The sequence below is a fragment of the Astyanax mexicanus genome, unplaced genomic scaffold (genome assembly GCF_023375975.1).
Source record: "Astyanax mexicanus isolate ESR-SI-001 unplaced genomic scaffold, AstMex3_surface scaffold_31, whole genome shotgun sequence".
In the NCBI taxonomy this organism is placed as follows: Eukaryota; Metazoa; Chordata; class Actinopteri; order Characiformes; family Acestrorhamphidae; genus Astyanax; species Astyanax mexicanus.
Genome location: NW_026040041.1, coordinates 6900476 through 6927805, shown reverse-complemented (window position 1 = coordinate 6927805; position 27330 = coordinate 6900476). Strand labels below are relative to the sequence as shown.

At 38.0% G+C, this 27330-nt stretch overlaps 1 protein-coding gene across 13 annotated transcripts in view; it reads left to right on the top strand.

Annotated features, from left to right (window-relative positions):
* Window positions 1-27330, top strand: part of LOC111188855 (NACHT, LRR and PYD domains-containing protein 12-like) — an 859751-nt gene that overhangs the window by 351088 nt on the left and 481333 nt on the right. The window contains exon 18 of one of the 13 annotated variants that reach the window (XM_049472891.1): window positions 25866-26039. The exons of the other annotated variants lie outside the window; for them this stretch is intronic. Coding sequence (XP_049328848.1) covers window positions 25866-26039 — 174 coding nt within the window. The remainder of the gene's footprint in view (window positions 1-25865; window positions 26040-27330) is intronic. 13 annotated transcript variants of the gene reach the window in all.

The following is a 27330-nucleotide window of genomic DNA, read 5'->3' as shown; positions in this document are numbered from 1 at the left end:
GCTCATACTTGGCACATGTACTTCAAATGTCATTGTTAATTAGTAGCTTCGACAGTTTTGGCATGTTTTAAACTTTGACAGAGTTTTGGCCAAATAACTCTGAAAAGGCTTTCATGTACATGTTTGATCAAGGTTTATGGGCCTCAAATAGTTAAAATGTCCAGATTTTTTTGATAATTATTTACCTACAGGGTCTCAAGATTGCATCAAGACCAAATTTGTTTTGATTGATTAAGGACTTAAAGACAAGTTCGAAAAGAGCAATTTTTACTCTTTTGGCCACTGATGAAAATCTTTGCATTTTTGGTAAACACATGTAATTACAAAGTTGTAAAGGCTACAGCAAAGTATACAACTAAAAAAGAATAACAAGCCTAGGCCACTTGTACCTTTAGATATAACTGATTTTCTGCTAAAGCGCCCCCTTGAGGCCAATCAACGCCATATTTTAATGGATGATAGAAGGCCCTGAGATACATGTAAGGTATAAGTATCGTCCTGATTGGTCATTGTTTAGCATGTCAAAAGCTTGATTGAATCTGATTGGCTAATAACGATCGCAAAAATTTGCATATCAAATTTTCCTTCTGTAAAACATTAGGACATAGGCCATAGATGATACATGCCAAAGGACATCTTCATAGCTTGTACGGTTCCTGAGAAACAGATTTTTAGCTTTGGCTCCACCCCCTGGGGGCGTATGTCTACACAGATTGACATGCTACCTCAGAATCATGTTGGCATCAAAGTTGTAAAGTGGCATTAGTGTAGATTTAAGCATTCAAAAGTTACAGCTGTTAGAGTAAATTTGGGTGTGCCACGGTAAGATTAATTTGCATATGGCGGCCATATTGTTTACAAATTTCACAATTTTTTCGATAATTATTGATGATGGGACTCTGCTGAGTTGTTTGACACCAAATATGACAGGATTGGTTAATGACCCTAGGACAAGTTCTCAAAAGTAGGTTTTGCATATTATGCTAAATAGCAAAAAATCTAAGTGGGCGAAGCTTAGTGGTTCTATTGACCTTTTTGATTTGCCATTAACCAAGGAATCATATAATGCAAGAATTTTTGCTCTAGCTATCAGGGCGTAGGAGTTACGAGGCCAAACGCGTTGACCTTCGCCATAGCGCCCCCTTGAGGCCGATCGGGCTCATCTTTTGAATCTGAGTAGCGGTGAGAAGTACTACCATATGACCAAGTCTCAGCCCTGTAGGCCTTACGGTTTCTTCTGCCCGATCACTTCTATGGCAGAAAAAGAATAAGAATAATAATAATAATAATAATCAGAACAATTACAATAGGGTTTCTAGCACTACGTGCTCGAACCCCTAATAATCAGAACAATTACAATAGGGTTTCTAGCACTACGTGCTCGAACCCCTAATAAATATAGCCGCAAGCGGCGATTTACGGGGTTCGAGCGTTACAGGCAAAGAGACCCCTGGAGGCCAGTTAGGCTTAAAACATGTTGCCGGTTGACCGTCATCACCAAACTGGATAACCAAGGTGGGTGACCATTATGACCATAAAGACCCAGGTGTTAGACCAGCATGACCATAAAGACCCAGCTGGTAGACCAGCATGACCATAAAGACCCAGCTGATTGACCAGCATGAACATAAAGACCCAGCTGGTTGACCAGCATGACCAAAATACCCAGGTAGTTGACCAGAATGAAAATAAGGACCAAGCTGGTTGACTAGCATGACCATAATAACCATGCTAGATGAGTGATGTGAGTAAACTAGTTGTAAAAAGCATTGATAAATTGAGCTGTAGTGTTCAGCAGGTTTTATGTGGTGTCTTTCTGCACTCTAGTGGGCATTTGGTGAAACAACATCAGTTCTTAAATTGAAAAATACAAACCACATTAATCCTGATGGGAGCCTAGTGGTGAGACATAAAAAGGCCACATATAAATAACTCACATATGGTGTATACGTTTTTACCTGATTAACATTCAGCCTGTCAAAAGCTTGCTGGAAAGTGATTGGCTAATAGTGACCACAAAAATGTATCAACATTTCCTTTGGTGTACCATTAGTGCATGGGCCATAGATGATAATTGGCAAGGATGACCTTGATAGCTTGTATGGTTCTAGAGAAACAGCTATCGAGCATTGGCTCCGCCCCCTGGGGTGTATGTCTACTTACACTGACAGGGTATCTGAGAGTCATGTAATGATCAAAGGACTGAAGTGGTTTTAGTGTCAGGTTAAGCATTCAAAAGTTATAAGTGTTAAAGACATTTTACTGTACCATGGAAAAACTAATTTGCATATGGCGGCCATATTGTTTATAAATGTAAAGATTTTGTTTAATAATTATTGAGGAGTAAGCTCTGCTGAACTGTTTGACACCAAACATGTCATGATTGGACAAGGAGGCAAAGACAAGTTCTCAAAAGTAGGTTTTGCATATTATGCAAATAAAAAAAAAAAAATTGGGTGGAGCATAAACAAGAATGACCCAGGTGGCTGACCAGCATGACCAAGAAGGATACAGATGTTCAATTAAGCAAGACAAGCAAGATTAAATAAGTTCAGCAGAGCTTTTATTTAGAATAATTCAACTGTAACTGTTTCACCAAATGACCACCAGAGCGCAGCAAAAGACCACATATAACCTGCTGGAAATCTATCACTCTATAAGTAAGACAGAACATTCCCTATCAGTGTGTTTCTATTTATTAAAAAGAGAAGAAAAGTCCGATTGGGCTCCAAATTGGTACTCATGATCAAGTGGTCTGTATATATATGTTTGTAAATTTGTGTGTTGATAGGGTCAAAGGTTCCTGACTTCTGTCCATTTAGGCTTGAAAAAAGAGATAATACAGGCTTATGGCCTACAAAATGGCTGTTGCTCTTTGGCCATATTAGAGGCAAAAAATATCTGATTTGGCTCAAAATTTGCAATCAGGATCACAATATCAGTCTATATATGTATGTCAATTTCTGTGTCAATAGGGTCAAAGGTTCCTGACTTCTGTCCATTTAGATTTGAAAAAAGCGATAATACAGGCTTGAGGCCTACAAAATCGCTGTAGTTTTCCAGCCGTTGTAGAGGCAAAACATGTCCGATTTGGCTGAAAATTTGCAATCAAGATCAGATTATCAGTCTATATATGTGTATAAATTTGTGTGTTGATAGGGTGAAAGGTTCCTGTCTTCTGTCCATTTAGGTTGGAAAAGAGCGATAAATAGAATAAATTGAAAATAGTTATTTTTTCACTGTAGAGCCTACTGAAGACTTATTTGGCTCATACTTGGCACATGTACTTCAAATGTCATTGTTAATTAGTAGCTTCAACAGTTTTGGCATGTTTTAAACTTTGACAGAGTTTTGGCCAAATAACTCTGAAAAGGCTTTCACGTACATGTTTGATCAAGGTTTATGGGCCTCAAATAGTTAAAATGTCATGATTTTTTTGATAATTATTTACCTACAGGGTCTCAAGATTGCATCAAGACCAAATTTGTTTTGATTGATTAAGGACTTAAAGACAAGTTCGAAAAGAGCAATTTTTACTCTTTTGGCCACTGATGAAAATCTTTGCATTTTTGGTAAACACATGTAATTACAAAGTTGTAAAGGCTACAGCAAAGTATACAACTAAAAAAGAATAACAAGCCTAGGCCACTTGTACCTTTAGATATAACTGATTTTCTGCTATAGCGCCCCCTTGAGGCCAATCAACGCCATATTTTAATGCATGATAGAAGGCCCTGAGATACATGTAGGGTATAAGTATCGTCCTGATTGGTCATTGTTTAGCCTGTCAAAAGCTTGCTGGAATCTGATTGGCTAATAACGATCGCAAAAATTTGCATATCAAATTTTCCTTCTGTAAAACATTAGGACATAGGCCATAGATGATACATGCCAAAGGAGAGCTTCATAGCTTGTACGGTTCCTGAGAAACAGATTTTTAGCTTTGGCTCCGCCCCCTGGAGGCGTATGTCTACACAGATTGACGGGCTACCTCAGAATCATGTTGGCATCAAAGGTCTAAAGTGGCATTAGTGTAGGTTTAAGCATTCAAAAGTTACAGCTGTTAGAGTAAATTTGGGTGTGCCACGGTAAGATTAATTTGCATATGGCGGCCATATTGTTTACAAATTTCACAATTTTTTTGATAATTATTGAGATTGGGACTCTGCTGAGTTGTTTGACACCAAATATGACAGGATTGGTCAATGACCCTAGGACAAGTTCTCAAAAGTAGGTTTTGCATATTATGCTAAATAGCAAAAAATCTAAGTGGGCGGAGCTTAGTGGTTCTATTAACCTTTTTGATTTGCCATTAACCAAGGAATCATATAATGCAAGAATTTTTGCTCTAGCTATCAGGGCGTGGCAGTTACGAGGCCTAACGCGTTGACCTTCGCCATAGCGCCCCCTTGAGGCCGATTTGGCTCATCTTTTGAATCTGAGTAGCGGTGAGAAGTACTACCATATGACCAAGTCTCAGCCCTGTAGGCCTTACGGTTTCTTCTGCCCGATCACTTCTATGGCAGAAAAAGAATAAGAATAATAATAAATATAGCCGCAAGCGGCGATTTACGGGGTTCGAGCGGTACAGGCAAAGAGACCTCTGGAGGCCAGTTAGGCTTAAAACATGTTGCCGATTGACCGGAATCGCCAAACTGGATGAGGATGACCAGCATGACCGTGAAGACCAAGCTAGATTACCAGCATGACTAATCTGGATGACAAACTTGTTGACCATATTGACCAAGCTGGAAGACCATAATGACCAAACTGGATGACCAGCATGGCAAAGGTGGTTGGCCAGTATGACCAAGCTGGAAGACCACCATTACTATGAGGACAAAGCTGAATGACCAGCAGGACCATAATGACCAATGTGAATGGCCAGCATGACCAAGCTGGATGGCCAGCATAACCAAGCTGGGTGACCAGCGTGACCATAAAGACCATAATGGCAATGCTAGATGAGTGGTGTGAGTAAACTAGTTGAAAAGCATTGATAAATTGAGCTGTAGTGTTCATCAGGTTTTATGTGGTGTCTTACTGCACTCTAGTGGGCATTTGGTGAAACAAATTCAGTTCTTAAATTCAAAAAACACAAGGCATAAAAAGGGCATATAAATAACCCGTATATAGTATATAAGTTTTGACCTGATTAACATTCCGCCTGTTAAAAGCTTGCTGGAATGTGATTGGCTAATAGTGACCACAAAAGTGTCCATATCAAATTTTCATTTGGTGTACCATTAGTGCATGGGCCATAGATGATAATTGGCAAGGATGACCTTGATAGCTTGTATGGTTCTAGAGAAACAGCTATCGAGCATTGGCCCCGCCCCCTGGGGGGGTGTATGTCTACTTAAACTGACAGGGTATCTGAGAATCATGTAATGATCAAAGGACTGAAGTGGTATTAGTGTCAGGTTAAGCATTCAAAAGTTATGTGTTAAAGACATTTTACTGCACCATGGTAGAACTCATTTGCATATGGCGGCCATATTGTTTATAAATGTAAAGATTTTTTTAATAATTATTGAGGAGTAAGCTCTGCTGAACTGTTTGACACCAAACATGTCATGATTGGTCAAGGATCCAAGGACAAGATCTCAAAAGTAGGTTTTGCATATTATGCAAATTAAAAAAAAAATTAAGTGGGTGGAGCATAAACAAGAATGACCCAGGCGGCTGACCAGCATGAACAAGAAGGATAAATATGTTCAATTAAGCAAGACAAGCAAGATTGAATAAGTTCAGCAGAGCTTTAATTTAGAATAATTCACCTGTAGCTGTTTCACCAAATGACCACCAGAGCGCAGCAAGAGACCACATATAACCTGCTGGAAATCTATCACTCTATCAGAAAGACAGAACATTCCCTATCAGTGTGTTTCTATTTATTAAAAAGAGAAGAAAAGTCCGATTGGGCTCCAAATTGGTACTCATGATCAAATCGTCTGTATATACATGTATGTAAATTTGCGTGTTGATAGGGTCAAAGGTTCCTGACTTCTGACCATTTAGGTTTGAAAAAAGTGATAATACAGGCTTATGGCCTACAAAATGGCAGTCGCTCTTTGGCCATATTAGAGGCAAAAAAAATCTGATTTGGCTTAAAATTTGCAATCAGGATCACAATATCAGTCTATATATGTATGTCAATTTCTGTGTCAATAGGGTCAAAGGTTCCTGACTTCTGTCCATTTAGATTTGAAAAAAGCGATAATACAGGCTTGAGGCCTACAAAATCGCTGTAGTTTTCCAGCCGTTGTAGAGGCAAAACATGTCCGATTTGGCTGAAAATTTGCAATCAAGATCAGATTATCATTCTATATATGTGTATTAATTTGTGTGTTGATAGGGTCAAAGGTTCCTGTCTTCTGTCCATTTAGGTTGGAAAATAGCGATAAATAGAATAAATTGAAAATAGTTATTTTTTCACTGTAGAGCCTACTGAAGACTTATTTGGCTCATACTTGGCACATGTACTTCAAATGTCATTGTTAATTAGTAGCTTCAACAGTTTTGGCATGTTTTAAACTTTGACAGAGTTTTGGCCAAATAACTCTGAAAAGGCTTTCACGTACATGTTTGATCAAGGTTTATGGGCCTCAAATAGTTAAAATGTCAAGATTTTTTTGATAATTATTTACCTACAGGGTCTCAAGATTGCATCAAGACCAAATTTGTTTTGATTGATTAAGGACTTAAAGACAAGTTCGAAAAGAGCAATTTTTACTCTTTTGGCCACTGATGAAAATCTTTGCATTTTTGGTAAACATATGTAATTACAAAGTTGTAAAGGCTACAGCAAAGTATACAAATAAAAAAGAATAACAAGCCTACGCCACTTGTACCTTTAGATATAACTGATTTTCTGCTATAGCGCCCCCTTGAGGCCAATCAACGCCATATTTTAATGGATGATAGAAGGCCCTGAGATACATGTAGGGTATAAGTATCGTCCTGATTGGTCATTGTTTAGCCTGTCAAAAGCTTGCTGGAATCTGATTGGCTAATAACGATCGCAAAAATTTGCATATCAAATTTTCCTTCTGTAAAACATTAGGACATAGGCCATAGATGATACATGCCAAAGGAGAGCTTCATAGCTTGTACGCTTCCTGAGAAACAGATTTTTAGCTTTGGCTCCGCCCCCTGGGGGCGTATGTCTACACAGATTGACGGGCTACCTCAGAATCATGTTGGCATCAAAGTTGTAAAGTGGCATTAGTGTAGGTTTAAGCATTCAAAAGTTACAGCTGTTAGAGTAAATTTGGGTGTGCCACGGTAAGATTAATTTGCATATGGCGGCCATATTGTTTACAAATTTCACAATTTTTTCGATAATTATTGAGGTTGGGACTCTGCTGAGTTGTTTGACACCAAATATGACAGGATTGGTCAATGACCCTAGGACAAGTTCTCAAAAGTAGGTTTTGCATATTATGCTAAATAGCAAAAAATCTAAGTGGGCGGAGCTTAGTGGTTCTATTGACCTTTTTGATTTTCCATTAACCAAGGAATCATATAATGCAAGAATTTTTGATCTAGCTATCAGGGCGTGGGAGTTACGTGGCCTAACGCGTTGACCTTCGCCATAGCGCCCCCTTGAGGCCGATCGGGCTCATCTTTTCAATCTGAGTAGCGGTGAGAAGTACTACCATATGACCAAGTCTCAGCCCTGTAGGCCTTACGGTTTCTTCTGCCCAATCACTTCTATGGCAGAAAAAGAATAAGAATAATAAATATAGCCGCAAGCGGCGATTTACGGGGTTCGAGCGTTACAGGCAAAGAGACCCCTGGAGGCCAGTTAGGCTTAAAACATGTTGCCGGTTGACCGGCATCGCCAAACTGGATGAGGATGACCAGCATGACCGTGAAGACCAAGCTAGATTACCAGCATTACTAATCTGGATGACAAACTTGTTGACCATATTGACCAAGCTGGAAGACCATAATGACCAAACTGGATGACCAGCATGGCAAAGGTGGTTGGCCAGTATGACCAAGCTGGAAGACCACCATTACTATGAGGACAAAGCTGAATGACCAGCAGGACCATAATGACCAATGTGAATGGCCAGCATGACCAAGCTGGGTGACCAGCATGACCATAAAGACCATAATGGCAATGCTAGATGAGTGGTGTGAGTAAACTAGTTGAAAAGCATTGATAAATTGAGCTGTAGTGTTCATCAGGTTTTATGTGGTGTCTTACTGCACTCTAGTGGGCATTTGGTGAAACAAATTCAGTTCTTAAATTGAAAAAACACAAGGCATAAAAAGGGCATATAAATAACCCGTATATAGTATATAAGTTTTGACCTGATTAACATTCCGCCTGTTAAAAACTTGCTGGAATGTGATTGGCTAATAGTGACCACAAAAGTGTCCATATCAAATTTTCATTTGGTGTACCATTAGTGCATGGGCCATAGATGATAATTGGCTAGGATGACCTTGATAGCTTGTATGGTTCTAGAGAAACAGCTATCGAGCATTGGCCCCGCCCCCTGGGGGGGTGTATGTCTACTTAAACTGACAGGGTATCTGAGAATCATGTAATGATCAAAGAACTGAAGTGGTATTAGTGTCAGGTTAAGCATTCAAAAGTTATAAGTGTTAAAGACATTTTACTGCACCATGGTAGAACTCATTTGCATATGGCGGCCATATTGTTTATAAATGTAAATATTTTTTTCATAATTATTGAGGAGTAAGCTCTGCTGAACTGTTTGACACCAAACATGTCATGATTGGTCAAGGATCCAAGGACAAGATCTCAAAAGTAGGTTTTGCATATTATGCAAATTTAAAAAAAAATTAAGTGGGTGGAGCATAAACAAGAATGACCCAGGCGGCTGACCAGCATGACCAAGAAGGATAAAGATGTTCAATTAAGCAAGACAAGCAAGATTGAATAAGTTCAGCAGAGCTTTAATTTAGATTAATTCACCTGTAGCTGTTTCACCAAATGACCACCAGAGCGCAGCAAGAGACCACATATAACCTGCTGGAAATCTATCACTCTATAAGTAAGACAGAACATTCCCTATCAGTGTGTTTCTATTTATTAAAAAGAGAAGAAAAGTCCGATTGGGCTCCAAATTGGTACTCATGATCAAGTGGTCTGTATATACATGTATGTAAATTTGTGTGTTGATAGGGTCAAAGGTTCCTGACTTCTGACCATTTAGGTTTGAAAAAAGTGATAATACAGGCTTATGGCCTACAAAATGGCTGTTGCTCTTTGGCCATATTAGAGGCAAAAAATATCTGATTTGGCTCAAAATTTGCAATCAGGATCACAATATCAGTCTATATATGTATGTCAATTTCTGTGTCAGTAGGGTCAAAGGTTCCTGACTTCTGTCCATTTAGATTGGAAAAAAGCGATAATACAGGCTTGAGGCCTACAAAATCGCTGTAGTTTTCCAGCAGTTGTAGAGGCAAAACATGTCCGATTTGGCTGAAAATTTGCAATCAAGATCAGATTATCAGTCTATATATGTGTATAAATGTGTGTGTTGATAGGGTGAAAGGTTCCTGTCTTCTGTACATTTAGGTTGGAAAATAGCGATAAATAGAATAAATTGAAAATAGTTATTTTTTCACTGTAGAGCCTACTGAAGACTTATTTGGCTCATACTTGGCACATGTACTTCAAATGTCATTGTTAATTAGTAGCTTCAACAGTTTTGGCATGTTTTAAACTTTGACAGAGTTTTGGCCAAATAACTCTGAAAAGGCTTTCACGTACATGTTTGATCAAGGTTTATGGGCCTCAAATAGTTAAAATGTCAAGATTTTTTTGATAATTATTTACCTACACGGTCTCAAGATTGCATCAAGACCAAATTTGTTTTGATTGATTAAGGACTTAAAGACAAGTTCGAAAAGAGCAATTTTTACTCTTTTGGCCACTGATGAAAATCTTTGCATTTTTGGTAAACATATGTAATTACAAAGTTGTAAAGGCTACAGCAAAGTATGCAACTAAAAAAGAATAACAAGCCTAGGCTACTTGTACCTTTAGATATAACTGATTTTCTGCTATAGCGCCCCCTTGAGGCCAATCAACGCCATATTTTAATGGATGATAGAAGGCCCTGAGATACATGTAGGTTATAAGTATCGTCCTGATTGGTGATTGTTTAGCCTGTCAAAAGCTTGCTGGAACCTGATTGGCTAATAGCGATCGCAAAAATTTGCATATCACATTTTCCTTCTGTCAAACATTAGAACATAGGCCATAGATGATACATGCCAAAGGAGAGCTTCGTAGCTTGTACGGTTCCTGAGAAACAGATTTTTAGCTTTGGCTCCGCCCCCTGGAGGCATATGTCTACACAGATTGACGGGCTACCTTAGAATCATGTTGGCATCAAAGGTCTAAAGTGGCATTAGTGTCGGTTTAAGCATTCAAAAGTTACAGCTGTTAGAGTAAATTTAGGTGTGCTACGGTAAGATTAATTTGCATATGGCGGCCATATTGTTTACAAATTTCACAATTTTTTTGATAATTATTAAGGTTGGGACTCTGTTGAGTTGTTTGACACCAAATATGACAGGATTGGTCAATGACCCTAGGACAAGTTCTCAAAAGTAGGTTTTGCATATTATGCTAAATAGCAAAAAATCTAAGTGGGCGGAGCTTAGTGGTTCTATTGACCTTTTTGATTTGCCATTAACCAAGGAATCATATAATCCAAGAATTTTTGCTCTAGCTATCAGGGCGTGGGAGTTACAGGGCAAAAGGCGTTTTGCTTTGCCATAGCGCCCCCTTGAGGCCGATAGGGCTCATCTTTTGAATCTGAGTAGCGGTGAGCAGTACTACCATATGACCAAGTCTCAGCCCTGTGGGCCTTACGGTTTCTTCTGCCCGATCACTTCTATGGCAGAAAAAGAATAAGAATAATAATAATCAGAACAATTACAATAGGGTTTCTAGCACTACGTGCTCGAACCCCTAATAATAATAATCAGAACAATTACAATAGGGTTTCTAGCACTACGTGCTCGAACCCCTAATAATAATAATAATAATAATCAGAACAATTACAATAGGGTTTCTAGCACTACGTGCTCGAACCCCTAATAATCAGAACAATTACAATAGGGTTTCTAGCACTACGTGCTCGAACCCCTAATAATCAGAACAATTACAATAGGGTTTCTAGCACTACGTGCTCGAACCCCTAATAATAAGAAAAATCTTAGCAAAAACAATAGGGTTCTACGCACCTTCGGTGCTTGAACCCTAATAAGAAGAAGAAAAATCTTAGCAAAAACAATAGGGTTCTACGCACCTTCGGTGCTTGAACCCTAATAATATTGTAACAATAGTTTCATAACAATAGCACATGAGATTTAAAAAAAAAAAAATTTGTCCAATTAGATCTTTAGTAGTCATTAACAAAGAGGTTTACTTACTATTTCTAAGCTGAATTGCAGAGGTTTACTCTTACAAAAGTAAATGTGTTATACATTTAGTGAGATTTTGTCTGTCTATAATTGTGATTTACATAATGATTAATTCACACATTAATTTATGATGAAGACCATTTATTATACAATCAGTGCAGAAGTCCAGATTATCCCAAAGATTTTACTTCAATATAAATGCAGTTAAAGCTCTAGAGCCACATTTATTACATTATGTTTTTATGTTCTACTGTTAAACAGTTCCACACTATAATAACATGTTCTGTTACATTCTGAGAAAGCTCTGACTGCTGAGGGCTAGAAGTAATATTAAAAAATATCATATTTTTTCTTAATCCAACACAACACATCTCATATCCAAAACATTATATTGACATAAACCACAAATGATTTTATAAAACTTTTATCTGTTCATGTTTTACTACCATTTCTTACCATGTGTTTAATCAGGAACTGGAGCACAAAGTCATCTCTCTGGTAAAGAATCAGCTGAAGAGGTTTGTGAAGATGCTGAAGAATCTGGATTACCCAGCATGCTCTGGGAGAGAGGAGGAGGATGAGGAGGATCAGAGTGGTGTCAGAGAGGGAGCGCTGAAGATCACACTGCACGTCCTGAGAAACATGAACCAGACAGACCTCGCTAACAAACTGCAGACCAGTGAGAGTCATGTGATTTCTCATTATGTAAATTAATTTAGAATTTAAAGAGAAGAGAATTAAAGAGATAATAGAGATCTATAGATAATGTAGAAACAGGTTCTGAGTTATGAGTGTGTGTAGGTGATGGTATATGTTCAGTGTTAATGTTAAAGAGATAATGTAGAGCTATAGATAAACTAGAAACAGGGAAGGGTAGGCATTAAATAAATGGACTATTGGCAACACATTTTCTAGACTTAGTGAAAAGGACCTCAGTTTTATCAGAATAAAGAGAAAACTGTGTGTCATCCAACATCCGTTATGTTTTTGAGACAGAGGTCATTCTGTGGTTTAACTTGGGGTGTTTAGTAGATGTCTAAACTTGAGTATCATCTGCATAACAGTGAAAGTTAATACCATGCTTACAGATTATTAACAGGCCCAGTATTTACCCTTGTGGGACACCATATTTTACGTTATTCAGTGTGATAAGATAATTCATTATTAAAATTAACACACTGGTAGTGATCACTGAAAAATGATCTGAACCAGGTGAGGACAGGTCCTTAATTCCTATGAGATTTTCTAATCTATCGAACAGAATAGTGTAATCTGTGCTGTTGAAGGCAGCATTAGATCTAGCAGTAGAAGTATAGCAGTGTTGCCCCTATCAAGTGAAAAAGTATATCATTATTTATTTTAGTTAGGTATTTTCAGTGCTATGGTTTTGTCTAAATCCAGACTGAAAACCTCATGAATGCTCTTGTTGTGGAGATAGGAGCAGAGCTGCTTAAACACTACTGTTTCTAGAATTTTTGGGGCCGATTTCCATCGCCGATCGCCAATACTTGGGCGGGGCCAAATGCCCCATTAATGCCACACAGATGCCAGGAGAACCTGGTACATATTCCCCTAATTACATCCACACCTAAGCAAACACTGGTAATTTATGCTGATAGCAAATAAACGCTTTTCAGAAGAGATAAAAGTTATGTGTAAAAAGTTTATAAGACACCAACATTTTTATATGTCCACTAAACGGAGTAGTTCTTATTCTTTATTCTGTAAATAAACCAATATGGAGTGGAGGAGCACGAACGTGCCCACACAGAACTGCTGTGTGGAGCTCAGGGTGGAAACCAATGAAAACTTTTGCATATCCAGCTCTAAAAACAGTCTAAACTATAGTCCTCTGCTGTTGTTAGCTTGTGAGCTAACTAACTCCATGTCTGATGCTAATGTTAGCTGCTGTTGTTAGCTTGTGAGCTAACTAACTCCGTGTCTGATGCTAATGTTAGCTGCTGCTGTTAGCTTGTGAGCTAACTAACTCCGTGTCTGATGCTGCTGTTAGCTGCTGCTGTTAGCTTGTGAGCTAACTAGCTCCGTGACTCACTGGGCTGAAACATGAACTCAAGAGAGCGGTATTATCCAGTTAGTGGGGTTAAAACCTTTATTTTCTTTTCACTACGTGGTGAATTGGTCCTACACAGATGAAAACTGTCTGTAGCTTGTGGCTGGGCTGTAGCTCTGTGACTAGAATGAAGAAGGCAGCGGGGTTCTTGCTGCTGCTGCTGCAGCTCTGGCTAGTGGTTGGATGAGGAACTGCAGCTTCCTGTAATTGAGCATTTTCACCGGCCATCCACACACACAGCTCTGCCTAAATGCTTAACCCTAAACTCCTGAATCAAATCGGCTAAATCAGTGGAATATTGATCGCTGATACCGTATTTTGGCTGAAAATCGATCAATACTAATACATTGCGACCAATCGTCTTATCTCTAGTAATGTGAAATGTTAATATGTGCTGTATTTTTGTCTTTTTTGTCTCTGTTTATTAGAACTGGCTCCATCCTGCCACCGAAAGCTCAAATCAACACTAAAGGCAAAATTTCAGAAAATTAATGAAGGAATCTCAGATCCTGGAACCTCAACCCTTCTGAATGAGATCTACACAGATCTGTACATCACAGAGGGAGGGAGTGGAGAGGTCAATAATGAGCATGAGGTCAGACAGATTGAAGCAGCATCCAGGAGACCAGCAACACAGGAGACGCCCATCAAATGTAACGACCTCTTTAAAGACCAGTCCATCAGAACTGTGCTGACTAAAGGAGTTGCTGGAATTGGAAAAACTGTCTCTGTGCAGAAGTTCATTCTGGACTGGACTGAAGGAAAAGCCAATCAGGATGTTCTCTTCATATTTCCACTTCCTTTTAGAGAGCTGAATCTGATGAAAACTGAAAAAGTCAGTCTGGAGGATCTTCTTTATCAGTTTTTTAGGGACACAAAATACTTAAAACCAATAGAATATCATCACTACAAATTCATGTTCATCTTTGATGGTCTGGATGAATGTCGACTTCCTCTAGATTTCCAGAACAATAAGAGAGTATCTGATGTAACACAGTCAGCCTCAGTGGATGTGCTGCTGACAAACCTCATCCAGGGGAACCTGCTTCCCTCTGCTCTCCTATGGATAACTACTCGACCAGCAGCAGCCAATCAGATCCCTCCTGACTGTATTGATCAGGTAACAGAGGTACGAGGGTTCAGTGACCCTCAGAAAGAGGAATACTTCAGGAAAAGGATCAGAGATCAGAGCCTTGCTGAAAGAATCATTACACACATGAAGTCCTCCAGAAGCCTCTACATCATGTGCCACATCCCAGTCTTCTGCTGGATCTCAGCCACTGTTCTAGAGAGGATGTTGGGTGAAGCAGAGGGAGGAGAGATCCCCAAGACTCTGACTCAAATGTTCACACACTTCCTTATCTTTCAGATCAAACACCGCAGCCAGAAGTACCAAAGAAAAAGTGATGTTGATCTTAAACAGACTAGAGAGATTATTCTGGCTCTGGGAAAACTGGCTTTCCAACAGCTGGAGAAAGGAAACCTGATCTTCTATGAGGAAGATCTGAGAGAGTGCAGCATTGATGTCAGAGAAGTGTCTGTGTACTCAGGAGTGTGCACCCAGATCTTCAGACAGGAGTCTGAACTTCACCTGGGGAAGGTTTTCAGCTTTGTTCATCTGAGTGTTCAGGAGTTTCTGGCTGCTTTATATGAGTTTCTGTCCTTCATCTCCAACAACAGAAATGTGCTGCAACAGAAACACAGTGGATTTGGTTTCTCCAAAAAAGAAACAATGTCTGACTTCCTGAAGAGAGCCGTGGACAAGGCCTTACAGAGTGAGAATGGACACCTGGACCTTTTCCTCCGATTCCTTCTGGGTCTCTCACTGGAGTCCAATCAGACTCTCTTACGAGGTCTTCTGATACAGACAGAGAACATCTCTCACAGTAAAGAGGAAGTAGTGGAGTACATCAAGCAGAAGATCAGGGAGAATCCCTCTCCAGAGAAAACTATCAGTCTGTTCCACTGTCTGAATGAACTGAATGATCATTCTCTAGTGCAGGAAGTCCAGAAATACCTGAACAGAGGAGATTCCAGTGATCTCAGAGGAGTTACTTTCTCTCCTGATCAGTGGTCAGCTGTGGCGTTTGTGATGCTAAATTCAGAAGAGGAGCTGGATGAGTTTAACCTGTGGAAATTTGAGACTTCAGAGGAATGTCTTCTGAGGTTGATGCCGGTGATTAAAGTGTCCAGAAGAGCTAAGTGAGTATTTTCATATTTACTTTTTACTGTTTAATACTGATTTGTTGATGATTTCCCACTCACTATAATCTATATGATTGTGTGTAATATACTGAATATCGTCGCTGTCCAATAAAAAACAAGTATCTCCAAAACAGCTGTTTAAACTTGAGAGAAAAACCATGTAATTCTGTGTAAAAAGAGTTTATTTCACGTCATTTTTAAGTATTTCTATTAGTCTGATCATATATTTATATATTCTGATTTTACGATTTATAGGTATATATTTAAGTAAAATGAATATTGTGGTTTTATTCAATAAACCACTGACAACATTTCTCCCAAGTTACAAATACAAATATTGTCATTTAAAACATTTGTTTGCAGAAAATGAGAAATTGTCAAAATAATGAAGAAGGTACAGTGCTTTCAAACCTTAAATAATTCAATGCAATAGTTAAATGTCAGTCAGCAATCGCAGTATGACATCAAGAGACCAATAAAAAGAATGGCAAATGTCAGCTAGGGTGAAGTGCATGGAAAGAACAGTCTGGAATTGGACAGTTTGGTCTTTGTGAATGACCCATGAATCATACAAGGTTATCCTGGACGAAAACCTGCTTCCTTTTGCTTTGGCAATGTTCCCTAAATCTGGGGACTGGATTTTCCAAGTCAAGTCAAGACGCTTTTATTGTCATTCCATCTGAGTACAGGTACACAGTGTAGTGAAATTACGTTCCCCTGGAACCACAGTGCAACATGGAACAACAATACAATAGACAAACATAAAGTACAAAAGTGTAACCATAGTGCAACATAAAACTCTAACACTACAATAAATACAAAAGACATTGTTTATTTTTTTTAAGAATAATATAAACGAAAAAGCATCATGTTTTGCTCCCGGCTCACGCCGCCAACAGGACAATGCTCAATTCCACAGCTAGATCAATAAAGGTGTGGATGAAGGACCACCAGATCAAGACCCTGTCATGGCTAGCCCAATCTCCAGCCCTGAACCCCATTTAAAACCTCTGGAATTTAATGAAGAGGAAGATAGAAGATAGATGGTCACAGGCCATCATACCATGCTGAACCTCTTGAATTTTTGCCCCGGGAGTGGCATATGGTCACCCAAAAGCAGTATGAAAGACTTGTTTTCTTTGCATTATTTGAGGTTTGAAAGCTCTGCATCTTTTTGGTTAATTTGACCATTTCTTATTTTCTGCAAACAAATGCTCTGAATTACAATAAAACCACAAAGTAAAATATTGTCATTTAGAGCCTTTGAGATAAGTATCACTTTAGTGATTGTTAAATTGTTGTTTTTGTTCCTTTATTTGTTTTTTTGTTATTTCTCTGTTTGGTTTCGTTGCCCAGATGCAGTTTATTTACTTTTGAGATATGTGTGTTTATTTATTTATTTTTTAAATATTAGTTTATTATTTTATAGTTTTTATTTTTTTATCTTATGAAATTCAGTAGATTATATTTTTGTAAGTATTTTGGGTTTAGTTAAGTTAATTTAAATAGGTGCTCCCTGTTATATCGGCAGTACGTCCTTTAGTACTGGATATACATTAAAGAATCAGACAGAGACGGAGATGTGCTGTGCTCTAAACTGGAGACTGCTTTACTTGTCGTTTTGCTATTACACACTACACACCGCGGGGGACTACATATCCCAGCACACAGTGCATCATCACAACTACAGTACAACAAAAGGGTCAATGCGTACAAAATACATCACACTCCCGGCACATCTACACCCCTGCTCTTTAACTCGCACACAGTTTAGAGTTTTCTACTGTTGGTTATTTTCCATTTCTTCCATTCAGTGCTGCAGGCACATATACTGTGGCATGAAAAAGCATTTGCCCCCTACAGATGTCTACTGTTTTTTCGTTTTGTCATATTTTTCAAATTATCAAACAGACTTTAATATCAGACAAAGATAACCTGAGTAAATACAAAAAGTGCCTTTTAAATTATGATTTTATTTATTAAACACATTATACCCCAATGATACGAAATTCAAATACAAACGGAAAAACAAAGTAATTGATCATCTATCAGTCTGGAAAAGGAAACGAAGTCATTTCTAAAGCTTTGGGACTCCAGTGAACCACAGTGATTCACTATTATTCACTAATGTAGAAAACATGGAACACAGGTGAATCTTCTCAGGAGTCCAGCTGACCACAATTATACCAAAAGGGCATGAACAACTCATCAAGGAGGTCACAAAAAACCCTTACTTGCCTTAGTTAAGGTCAGTGTTAATGATTCAATAATAAGAAAGAGACTGGGTAAAAATGGTATCCATGGGAGAATTTCTAGGCAAAAACTGACCTAAAAAACAACAACTTATTTCACATTTGTCAACAAACATCTTAACTATTATTTGTACATGACAAAAGTGGAACTTTTTGGAAGGTGTGTGTCCCGTTACATAATAATTTCAGAAAAAGAACATCATACTGAACGTAAAACATGGTGGTGGTAGTGTGATGGTCTGGGGATTCTGGATAACTTGCTGTAATTGATGGAATCAGGAATTCTGCTGTTTACCTGAAAATCCTGAAGGAGAATCTCTGGCTCAAGCTCAAGAGTACTTGGGTTCAGCAGCAGGACAATGATCCAAAGCACACAAACAGTTCACGTCTGAATGGATTAATAAAACTAAATGAAGGTTTTTTGAGGGTCTAGTCAAAGTCTAATTGAGATGCTGTGGATGATCTTAAACAGGACGTTTATGCTGGAAAATCCTCCAATGTGTCTGAATTAAAATCATTCTGTAAAGAAAAGTGGAACAAAATTCCTTCACAGAAATGTAAAAGACTAGTTTCCATTTATCAGTAAAGCTTGAGTGCAGTTGTTGCCGCCAAGAGTGGCACAAACAAGTTATTAGGTTTAGGGGGCAAACACTTTTTACACAGGGCTAGATTGGTTCGGATACTTTTTTCCTTTTAATAAATAAAATTATAATTTAATAATAACAGTGATTTTTATTTTTACTCAGGTTATCTTTGTTTGATAATCAGAAAAATGTAAGTATGACAAAAAAGCAAAAACACAAGAAATCTGTAGGGAACAAATATTTTTCACACCACTGTACTGTGGCCCGTCGGTCAGGTAGTCTACAATCCAGGAGACAAGGGCGGCGTCTGCTTGCACTGTTGTCAGCTTGTCACCCAGAAGATCAGGCCGAATGCTGTTAAATGCAGTGAAGAAATAAAAAATCATGACCCTCACAGTACTGACTGATCTGTCTAGGTGAGCATAAACTCTGTTGAGCAGGTAGATGATGACATCCTGACTCTCAGGCAGAACTGATAGTCCAGTAGTGAGACCAGCGACACATACCAGTGGTGCAGCGGTGGAGCAGAAGAGTAAAAGAAGCACTTTTATGGTGAAAAACAAACCAAAACTCTCTACTAGCATGATTTGAGAGAGCACAGATCACAAAGAGAAGCTACTGTAATTTCATTTATTCAGAGAAAACATCTATTCAAACTAACCTGGCCCTATCTGAAAAATAATTTTCCCCTAAACCTAATAACTCGATTGTGTCACCGGCGGCAACAACTGAAATCAAGAGTTTGTGATAACTGTTAATGAGTCTTTCACATCTCTGTGGAGGAATTTTGCTCTTCTTCAACACTCACCTTAACTGAGCCAAGTGAGACCTGCAATTCTTTAGATGTGGTTTTGTGTTGTTTTGGAGTAATTTTGTGGGCCGGTCACTCCTGGGAAGGTTCACCAGTGTTTCATGTTTTCTCCATTAGTGAATAATAGCTCTCACTGTGGTTCTCTGGAGTCCCAAAGCTTTAGAAATGACTTTGTAACCTTTTCCAGACTGATAGATGATCAGTGTCACAGTTAATTCATGGGGGGATTAAATGATGATTAATTATAAAATCAAATCAAATTTATTTGTATAGCACTTTTTACAACTGATGTCACAAAGCAGCTTTACAGAAACATGATCACAGGACAAAGAATCAGGCAAAACACAAAAACAAAAAATATGCAGAATACAAAAAAAAACCCCAGAGAGTGTGGAGGGAAAACTCCCTCAGAGCTGCAGGAGGAAGAAACCTTGGGAGGACCAAGACTCACATTTAAGGGGGGAACATCCTACCACTGGTCAAACAGCTTTTAAATTAATTTTAAAAAGTATTTTATACATTCACATAGGTTTTATATATTCAGCCTTATCTAAAGGGAAAAACATTAATTACCAAAAGTTAAACTAAACAAGTAAGTTTTCAGTCTAGACTTAAAGATTGAGACTGCGTCTCAATAAGAGAAAGCTCTTCCTCCTGCAGAGCTCCTCTGAATTTTAGGAACTACTAAGAAACCAGCACCCTGAGATCTAAGTAATCACGGTGGTTCATAATAGGAGATGAGATCTCGTAAATACTCAGGAGCGAGCCCGTGTAGGGCTTTATACGTTAACAGGAGAATTTTATAGTCTATGTGGAATTTGACTGGAAGCAGTGCAGTGCTGATAGGACTGGACTAATGTGCTCAAATGTTCTAGTTTTATTAAGGACCCTGGCTGCAGCATTTTGAACTAGCTGAAGTTTATTTAATAACTGCAGGAACATACTGACAGTAGTGCATTACAATAATCTAGCCTTGAGGTAATGAAGGCATTTACTCATTTTTCGGTGAAAAAAAAAGCTGTTCTAGTAACATTAGATATGTGTTTATCGAATGCTAGATCTGAACCTATGATAACACCAAGGTTTTTAGCTACTGAACCAGGTGTGACGGAGAAGTCGTCCAGATTTAACATTAAGTCTGATCATTTATTTCTAGCAGCTTTGAATTTCTGTTTTATCATTATTTAATAGGAGAACATTGTGAGACATCAATGTTTTCACATCTTTTACACATTTCTCGATTTTCTTTATTCTCACTCACATTTCTTGATCAGAGGTTTAAATACCGCTGTTTTAATGACTTTGCGTACATGCCCCAGGGTAAACGATGAGTTTACTATCATTAACAGAAGTTTAATTATATATGGCTGTACCTGTTTTAGTCATTTTGAGGGAACTGCATCAAGTGTGCTGGTTTTGCTGTTTGATGAGGAGATAATTTTCTCTAGTTCTAGCTGTTTAAGTGGGTTAAAAACTCATCATAACTTCAGTAACTGAGTTTTGTTCTATATCAGCCACACCAGATGACATATTTATCTGTTGAATTTTATCCTTAATGTTTTCAGTTTTAGTATAAAAGAAGTCCATAAAAGCGTTGCTGGTGTGAATGGCTGGAATCTGAGATTCAGTACCTGCCTGGTTTTTAGTCAGTAGGGAAATAACACTAAAGAGGCCAGATATGCTGAGTGGGCTTTATTAAGTTCTTTCTGTATTTGACAAGACTTTCCACTGTCTTTCCACGCAGAATGGAACACTTTCAGTTTAGTTGATCGATATTTTTTATAAATTTTGTAATAACTGTTTTAACGTACATTTCATTATCATTTCATATCAAAGAATTATCATTTCTTTACACCATCTAAAGTAGGCAGAAAGGTATTTTCTAAACAACTGATTAGTTTGTCTAGTTCCGATGAGTCTGCTGGACAGTGTACTAGAGTTGAAAATCAGAAAGGTTAACAGTAAGTGACTAAGAGAAATCAGAATTTGCAAATTTACTAAACAATAATGATAGAGGCAGCTGTGTGTGTGTTTGTTAGGGAGGACTTTATCTGTATTTTTTTTTTTTATACAGGCAGATTTTTAATTTGTTCACTGAGTAATAAGAATAAGAAAAAAAATAATAGTATATAAAATATACTAATACACCTCCTTCCTAAGGGGTGTGTTTTTATATGTCAGTGTTTCTAATGGATTATCATTTCTCTCTCAGGCTGGATGGGTGTAATCTATCAGAGAAAAGCTGTGCAAATCTGACCTCAGCTCTCAGCTCAAACTCCTCAACTCTGAGAGAACTGAACCTGAATAATAATGAACTGCAGGATTCAGGAGTGAAGCTGCTCTCTGCTGGACTGAAGAATCCACACTGTAAACTGGAGAAACTGTGGTAAGATCATCAAAATACAACAAACAGAGCATCTCACCTTCACACACACACACACACGAACATGATCTCTTATGCAAATTAAATTAGGCAGGTGTGCTCGGTCCAGATTAGGCCGCCGATATTTGCAAAAAATGCGGATCGTAAGGCACAAGAAAATGCCGATCCAGACTCCCGATCCAGTTTTTTTCACAGTCCGGGTTTTCCAGCGCACTCATTTAGATAATCCATTCCAGTTTTTGCTGTGTTTTTGCCAGTGAGAGTAAAATCCGGTCCGCATTTTTCAGCACACCTTCAGCAAACGAGCATAGCATCTCCCCGGCCGGGAAAGATGAGCTCCGGTCAGACCGGCTGGAGGCAGCGTTAGCTCCCTTTATGAAGAGTTTTTTCTTTGAATTTAATAAAGTTTTCTCTCTTAACATTATGATGTTTGCTTGTTGTGTTTTTAGTGTCATTATGCTTATTGTAGTATCACATCTCAACTAGTGGGTATGGGTAAATTTCACAATTATTTGCAAATAAAGTTTATGAAACATGTTATGTTTCTTATTTATGCAACTAAAAGGTAAAACTGTGTGAAACATAGCTTATTTTGATAATTTAGCTTTAATTGCTTATAAAAAAAATGTATTAACAATCATCTTAACTATTATTTGTACATGACAAAAGTGGAACTTTTTGGAAGGTGTGTGTCCCGTTACATAATAATTTCAGAAAAAGAACATCATACTGAACGTAAAACATGGTGGTGGTAGTGTGATGGTCTGGGGATTCTGGATAACTTGCTGTAATTGATGGAATCAGGAATTCTGCTGTTTACCTGAAAATCCTGAAGGAGAATCTCTGGCTCAAGCTCAAGAGTACTTGGGTTCAGCAGCAGGACAATGATCCAAAGCACACAAACAGTTCACGTCTGAATGGATTAATAAAACTAAATGAAGGTTTTTTGAGGGTCTAGTCAAAGTCTAATTGAGATGCTGTGGATGATCTTAAACAGGACGTTTATGCTGGAAAATCCTCCAATGTGTCTGAATTAAAATCATTCTGTAAAGAAAAGTGGAACAAAATTCCTCCACAGAAATGTAAAAGACTAGTTTCCAGTTATCAGTAAAGCTTGAGTGCAGTTGTTGCCGCCAAGAGTGGCACAAACAAGTTATTAGGTTTAGGGGGCAAACACTTTTTACACAGGGCTAGATTGGTTCGGATACCTTTTTCCTTTTAATAAATAAAATTATAATTTAATAATAACAGTGATTTTTATGTTTACTCAGGTTATCTTTGTTTGATAATCAGAAAAATGTAAGTATGACAAAAAAGCAAAAACCCAAGAAACCTGTAGGGAACAAATATTTTTCACACCACTGTACTGTGGCCCGTCGGTCAGGTAGTCTACAATCCAGGAGACAAGGGCGGCGTCTGCTTGCACTGTTGTCAGCTTGTCACCCAGAAGATCAGGCCGAATGCTGTTAAATGCAGTGAAGAAATAAAAAAATCATGACCCTCACAGTACTGACTGATCTGTCTAGGTGAGCATAAACTCTGTTGAGCAGGTAGATGATGACATCCTGACTCTCAGGCAGAACTGATAGTCCAGTAGTGAGACCAGCAACACATACCAGTGGTGCAGCGGTGGAGCAGAAGAGTAAAAGAAGCACTTTTATGGTGAAAAAACAAACCAAAACTCTCTACTAGCATGATTTGAGAGAGCACAGATCACAAAGAGAAGCTACTGTAATTTCATTTATTCAGAGAAAACATCTATTCAAACTAACCTGGCCCTATCTGAAAAATAATTTTCCCCTAAACCTAATAACTCGATTGTGTCACCGGCGGCAACAACTGAAATCAAGAGTTTGTGATAACTGTTAATGAGTCTTTCACATCTCTGTGGAGGAATTTTGCTCTTCTTCAACACTCACCTTAACTGAGCCAAGTGAGACCTGCAATTCTTTAGATGTTGTTTTGTGTTGTTTTGGAGTAATTTTGTGGGCCGGTCACTCCTGGGAAGGTTCACCAGTGTTTCATGTTTTCTCCATTAGTGAATAATAGCTCTCACTGTGGTTCTCTGGAGTCCCAAAGCATTAGAAATGACTTTGTAACCTTTTCCAGACTGATAGATGATCAGTGTCACAGTTAATTCATGGGGGGATTAAATGATGATTAATTATAAAATCAAATCAAATTTATTTGTATAGCACTTTTTACAACTGATGTCACAAAGCAGCTTTACAGAAACATGATCACAGGACAAAGAATCAGGCAAAACACAAAAACAAAAAATATGCAGAATACAAAAAAAAACCCCAGAGAGTGTGGAGGGAAAACTCCCTCAGAGCTGCAGGAGGAAGAAACCTTGGGAGGACCAAGACTCACATTTAAGGGGGGAACATCCTACCACTGGTCAAACAGCTTTTAAATTAATTTTAAAAAGTATTTTATACATTCACATAGGTTTTATATATTCAGCCTTATCTAAAGGGAAAAACATTAATTACCAAAAGTTAAACTAAACAAGTAAGTTTTCAGTCTAGACTTAAAGATTGAGACTGCGTCTCAATAAGAGAAAGCTCTTCCTCCTGCAGAGCTCCTCTGAATTTTAGGAACTACTAAGAAACCAGCACCCTGAGATCTAAGTAATCACGGTGGTTCATAATAGGAGATGAGATCTCGTAAATACTCAGGAGCGAGCCCGTGTAGGGCTTTATACGTTAACAGGAGAATTTTATAGTCTATGTGGAATTTGACTGGAAGCAGTGCAGTGCTGATAGGACTGGACTAATGTGCTCAAATGTTCTAGTTTTATTAAGGACCCTGGCTGCAGCATTTTGAACTAGCTGAAGTTTATTTAATAACTGCAGGAACATACTGACAGTAGTGCATTACAATAATCTAGCCTTGAGGTAATGAAGGCATTTACTCATTTTTCGGTGAAAAAAAAAGCTGTTCTAGTAACATTAGATATGTGTTTATCGAATGCTAGATCTGAACCTATGATAACACCAAGGTTTTTAGCTACTGAACCAGGTGTGACGGAGAAGTCGTCCAGATTTAACATTAAGTCTGATCATTTATTTCTAGCAGCTTTGAATTTCTGTTTTATCATTATTTAATAGGAGAACATTGTGAGACATCAATGTTTTCACATCTTTTACACATTTCTCGATTTTCTTTATTCTCACTCACATTTCTTGATCAGAGGTTTAAATACCGCTGTTTTAATGACTTTGCGTACATGCCCCAGGGTAAACAATGAGTTTACTATCATTAACAGAAGTTTAATTATATATGGCTGTACCTGTTTTAGTCATTTTGAGGGAACTGCATCAAGTGTGCTGGTTTTGCTGTTTGATGAGGAGATAATTTTCTCTAGTTCTAGCTGTTTAAGTGGGTTAAAAACTCATCATAACTTCAGTAACTGAGTTTTGTTCTATATCAGCCACACCAGATGACATATTTATCTGTTGAATTTTATCCTTAATGTTTTCAGTTTTAGTATAAAAGAAGTCCATAAAAGCGTTGCTGGTGTGAATGGCTGGAATCTGAGATTCAGTACCTGCCTGGTTTTTAGTCAGTAGGGAAATAACACTAAAGAGGCCAGATATGCTGAGTGGGCTTTATTAAGTTCTTTCTGTATTTGACAAGACTTTCCACTGTCTTTCCACGCAGAATGGAACACTTTCAGTTTAGTTGATCGATATTTTTTATAAATTTTGTAATAACTGTTTTAACGTACATTTCATTATCATTTCATATCAAAGAATTATCATTTCTTTACACCATCTAAAGTAGGCAGAAAGGTATTTTCTAAACAACTGATTAGTTTGTCTAGTTCCGATGAGTCTGCTGGACAGTGTACTAGAGTTGAAAATCAGAAAGGTTAACAGTAAGTGACTAAGAGAAATCAGAATTTGCAAATTTACTAAACAATAATGATAGAGGCAGCTGTGTGTGTGTTTGTTAGGGAGGACTTTATCTGTATTTATTTTTTTTTATACAGGCAGATTTTTAATTTGTTCACTGAGTAATAAGAATAAGAAAAAAAATAATAGTATATAAAATATACTAATACACCTCCTTCCTAAGGGGTGTGTTTTTATATGTCAGTGTTTCTAATGGATTATCATTTCTCTCTCAGGCTGGATGGGTGTAATCTATCAGAGAAAAGCTGTGCAGATCTGACCTCAGCTCTCAGCTCAAACTCCTCAACTCTGAGAGAACTGAACCTGAATAATAATGAACTGCAGGATTCAGGAGTGAAGCTGCTCTCTGCTGGACTGAAGAATCCACACTGTAAACTGGAGAAACTGTGGTAAGATCATCAAAATACAACAAACAGAGCATCTCACCTTCACACACACACACACACACACACACGAACATGATCTCTTATGCAAATTAAATTAGGCAGGTGTGCTCGGTCCAGATTAGGCCGCCGATATTTGCAAAAAATGCGGATCGTAAGGCACAAGAAAATGCCGATCCAGACTCCCGATCCAGTTTTTTTCACAGTCCGGGTTTTCCAGCGCACTCATTTAGATAATCCATTCCAGTTTTTGCTGTGTTTTTGCCAGTGAGAGTAAAATCCGGTCCACATTTTTCAGCACACCTTCAGCAAACGAGCATAGCATCTCCCCGGCCGGGAAAGATGAACTCCGGTCAGACCGGCTGGAGGCAGCGTTAGCTCCCTTTATGAAGAGTTTTTTCTTTGAATTTAATAAAGTTTTCTCTCTTAACATTATGATGTTTGCTTGTTGTGTTTTTAGTGTCATTATGCTTATTGTAGTATCACATCTCAACTAGTGGGTATGGGTAAATTTCACAATTATTTGCAAATAAAGTTTATGAAACATGTTATGTTTCTTATTTATGCAACTAAAAGGTAAAACTGTGTGAAACGTAGCTTATTTTGATAATTTAGCTTTAATTGCTTATAAAAAAAATGTATTATATTATGGTTACATTACTAACACAGGAGCAGGCTGACACCTGAGCATACTGAAATGCTCGTCTTTGTAAAAAAAGAATCTCCCCATCATGCTCGGACTGCAGGCAGGGCAAACAGTTGGTATTGAAGGGAGTGTGTAGATGGGGTGGAGCAGCAAAGTGTGGAGGAGATTGGGGAGTAGTAGGCATTTTGCTTTTAAATAGTTTTCATTATTTGCACTGATTTTTTTAAGCTTTGGTTTACACTTGTTCAAGAGCACTGATGAGTACAGCAGTCAAGAGTACTGATGCTGTTAATAGACTATTTTCTACTCAGTTTGTGTGTTTTGCTTTTTTAATACAATTTACAATATTATTTGCACTTATGGCTTTTTAAGGCTTGGTTTACTGTCGCCATTTCTGTTTGTTATTTATTATTTTGTCTATTTTGAGTTTATTAATTGCTAAACAGGTCAGTTTCTCCTTACCAACCTTTGTGTATTATTCAAACAAACCTAATTCAGCTGGCTACTTGTTATCAAGAGTAAAACGCTTTTCAACATGAGTTTGACAACAAAGTAAGTTGGCTAAATAACTTTAAACTTTAATACATGCTCGGATAGGCCGGTATCGGTATCGGCCGGTATCGGTATCGGATCGGAAGTGCAAAAAAAAAA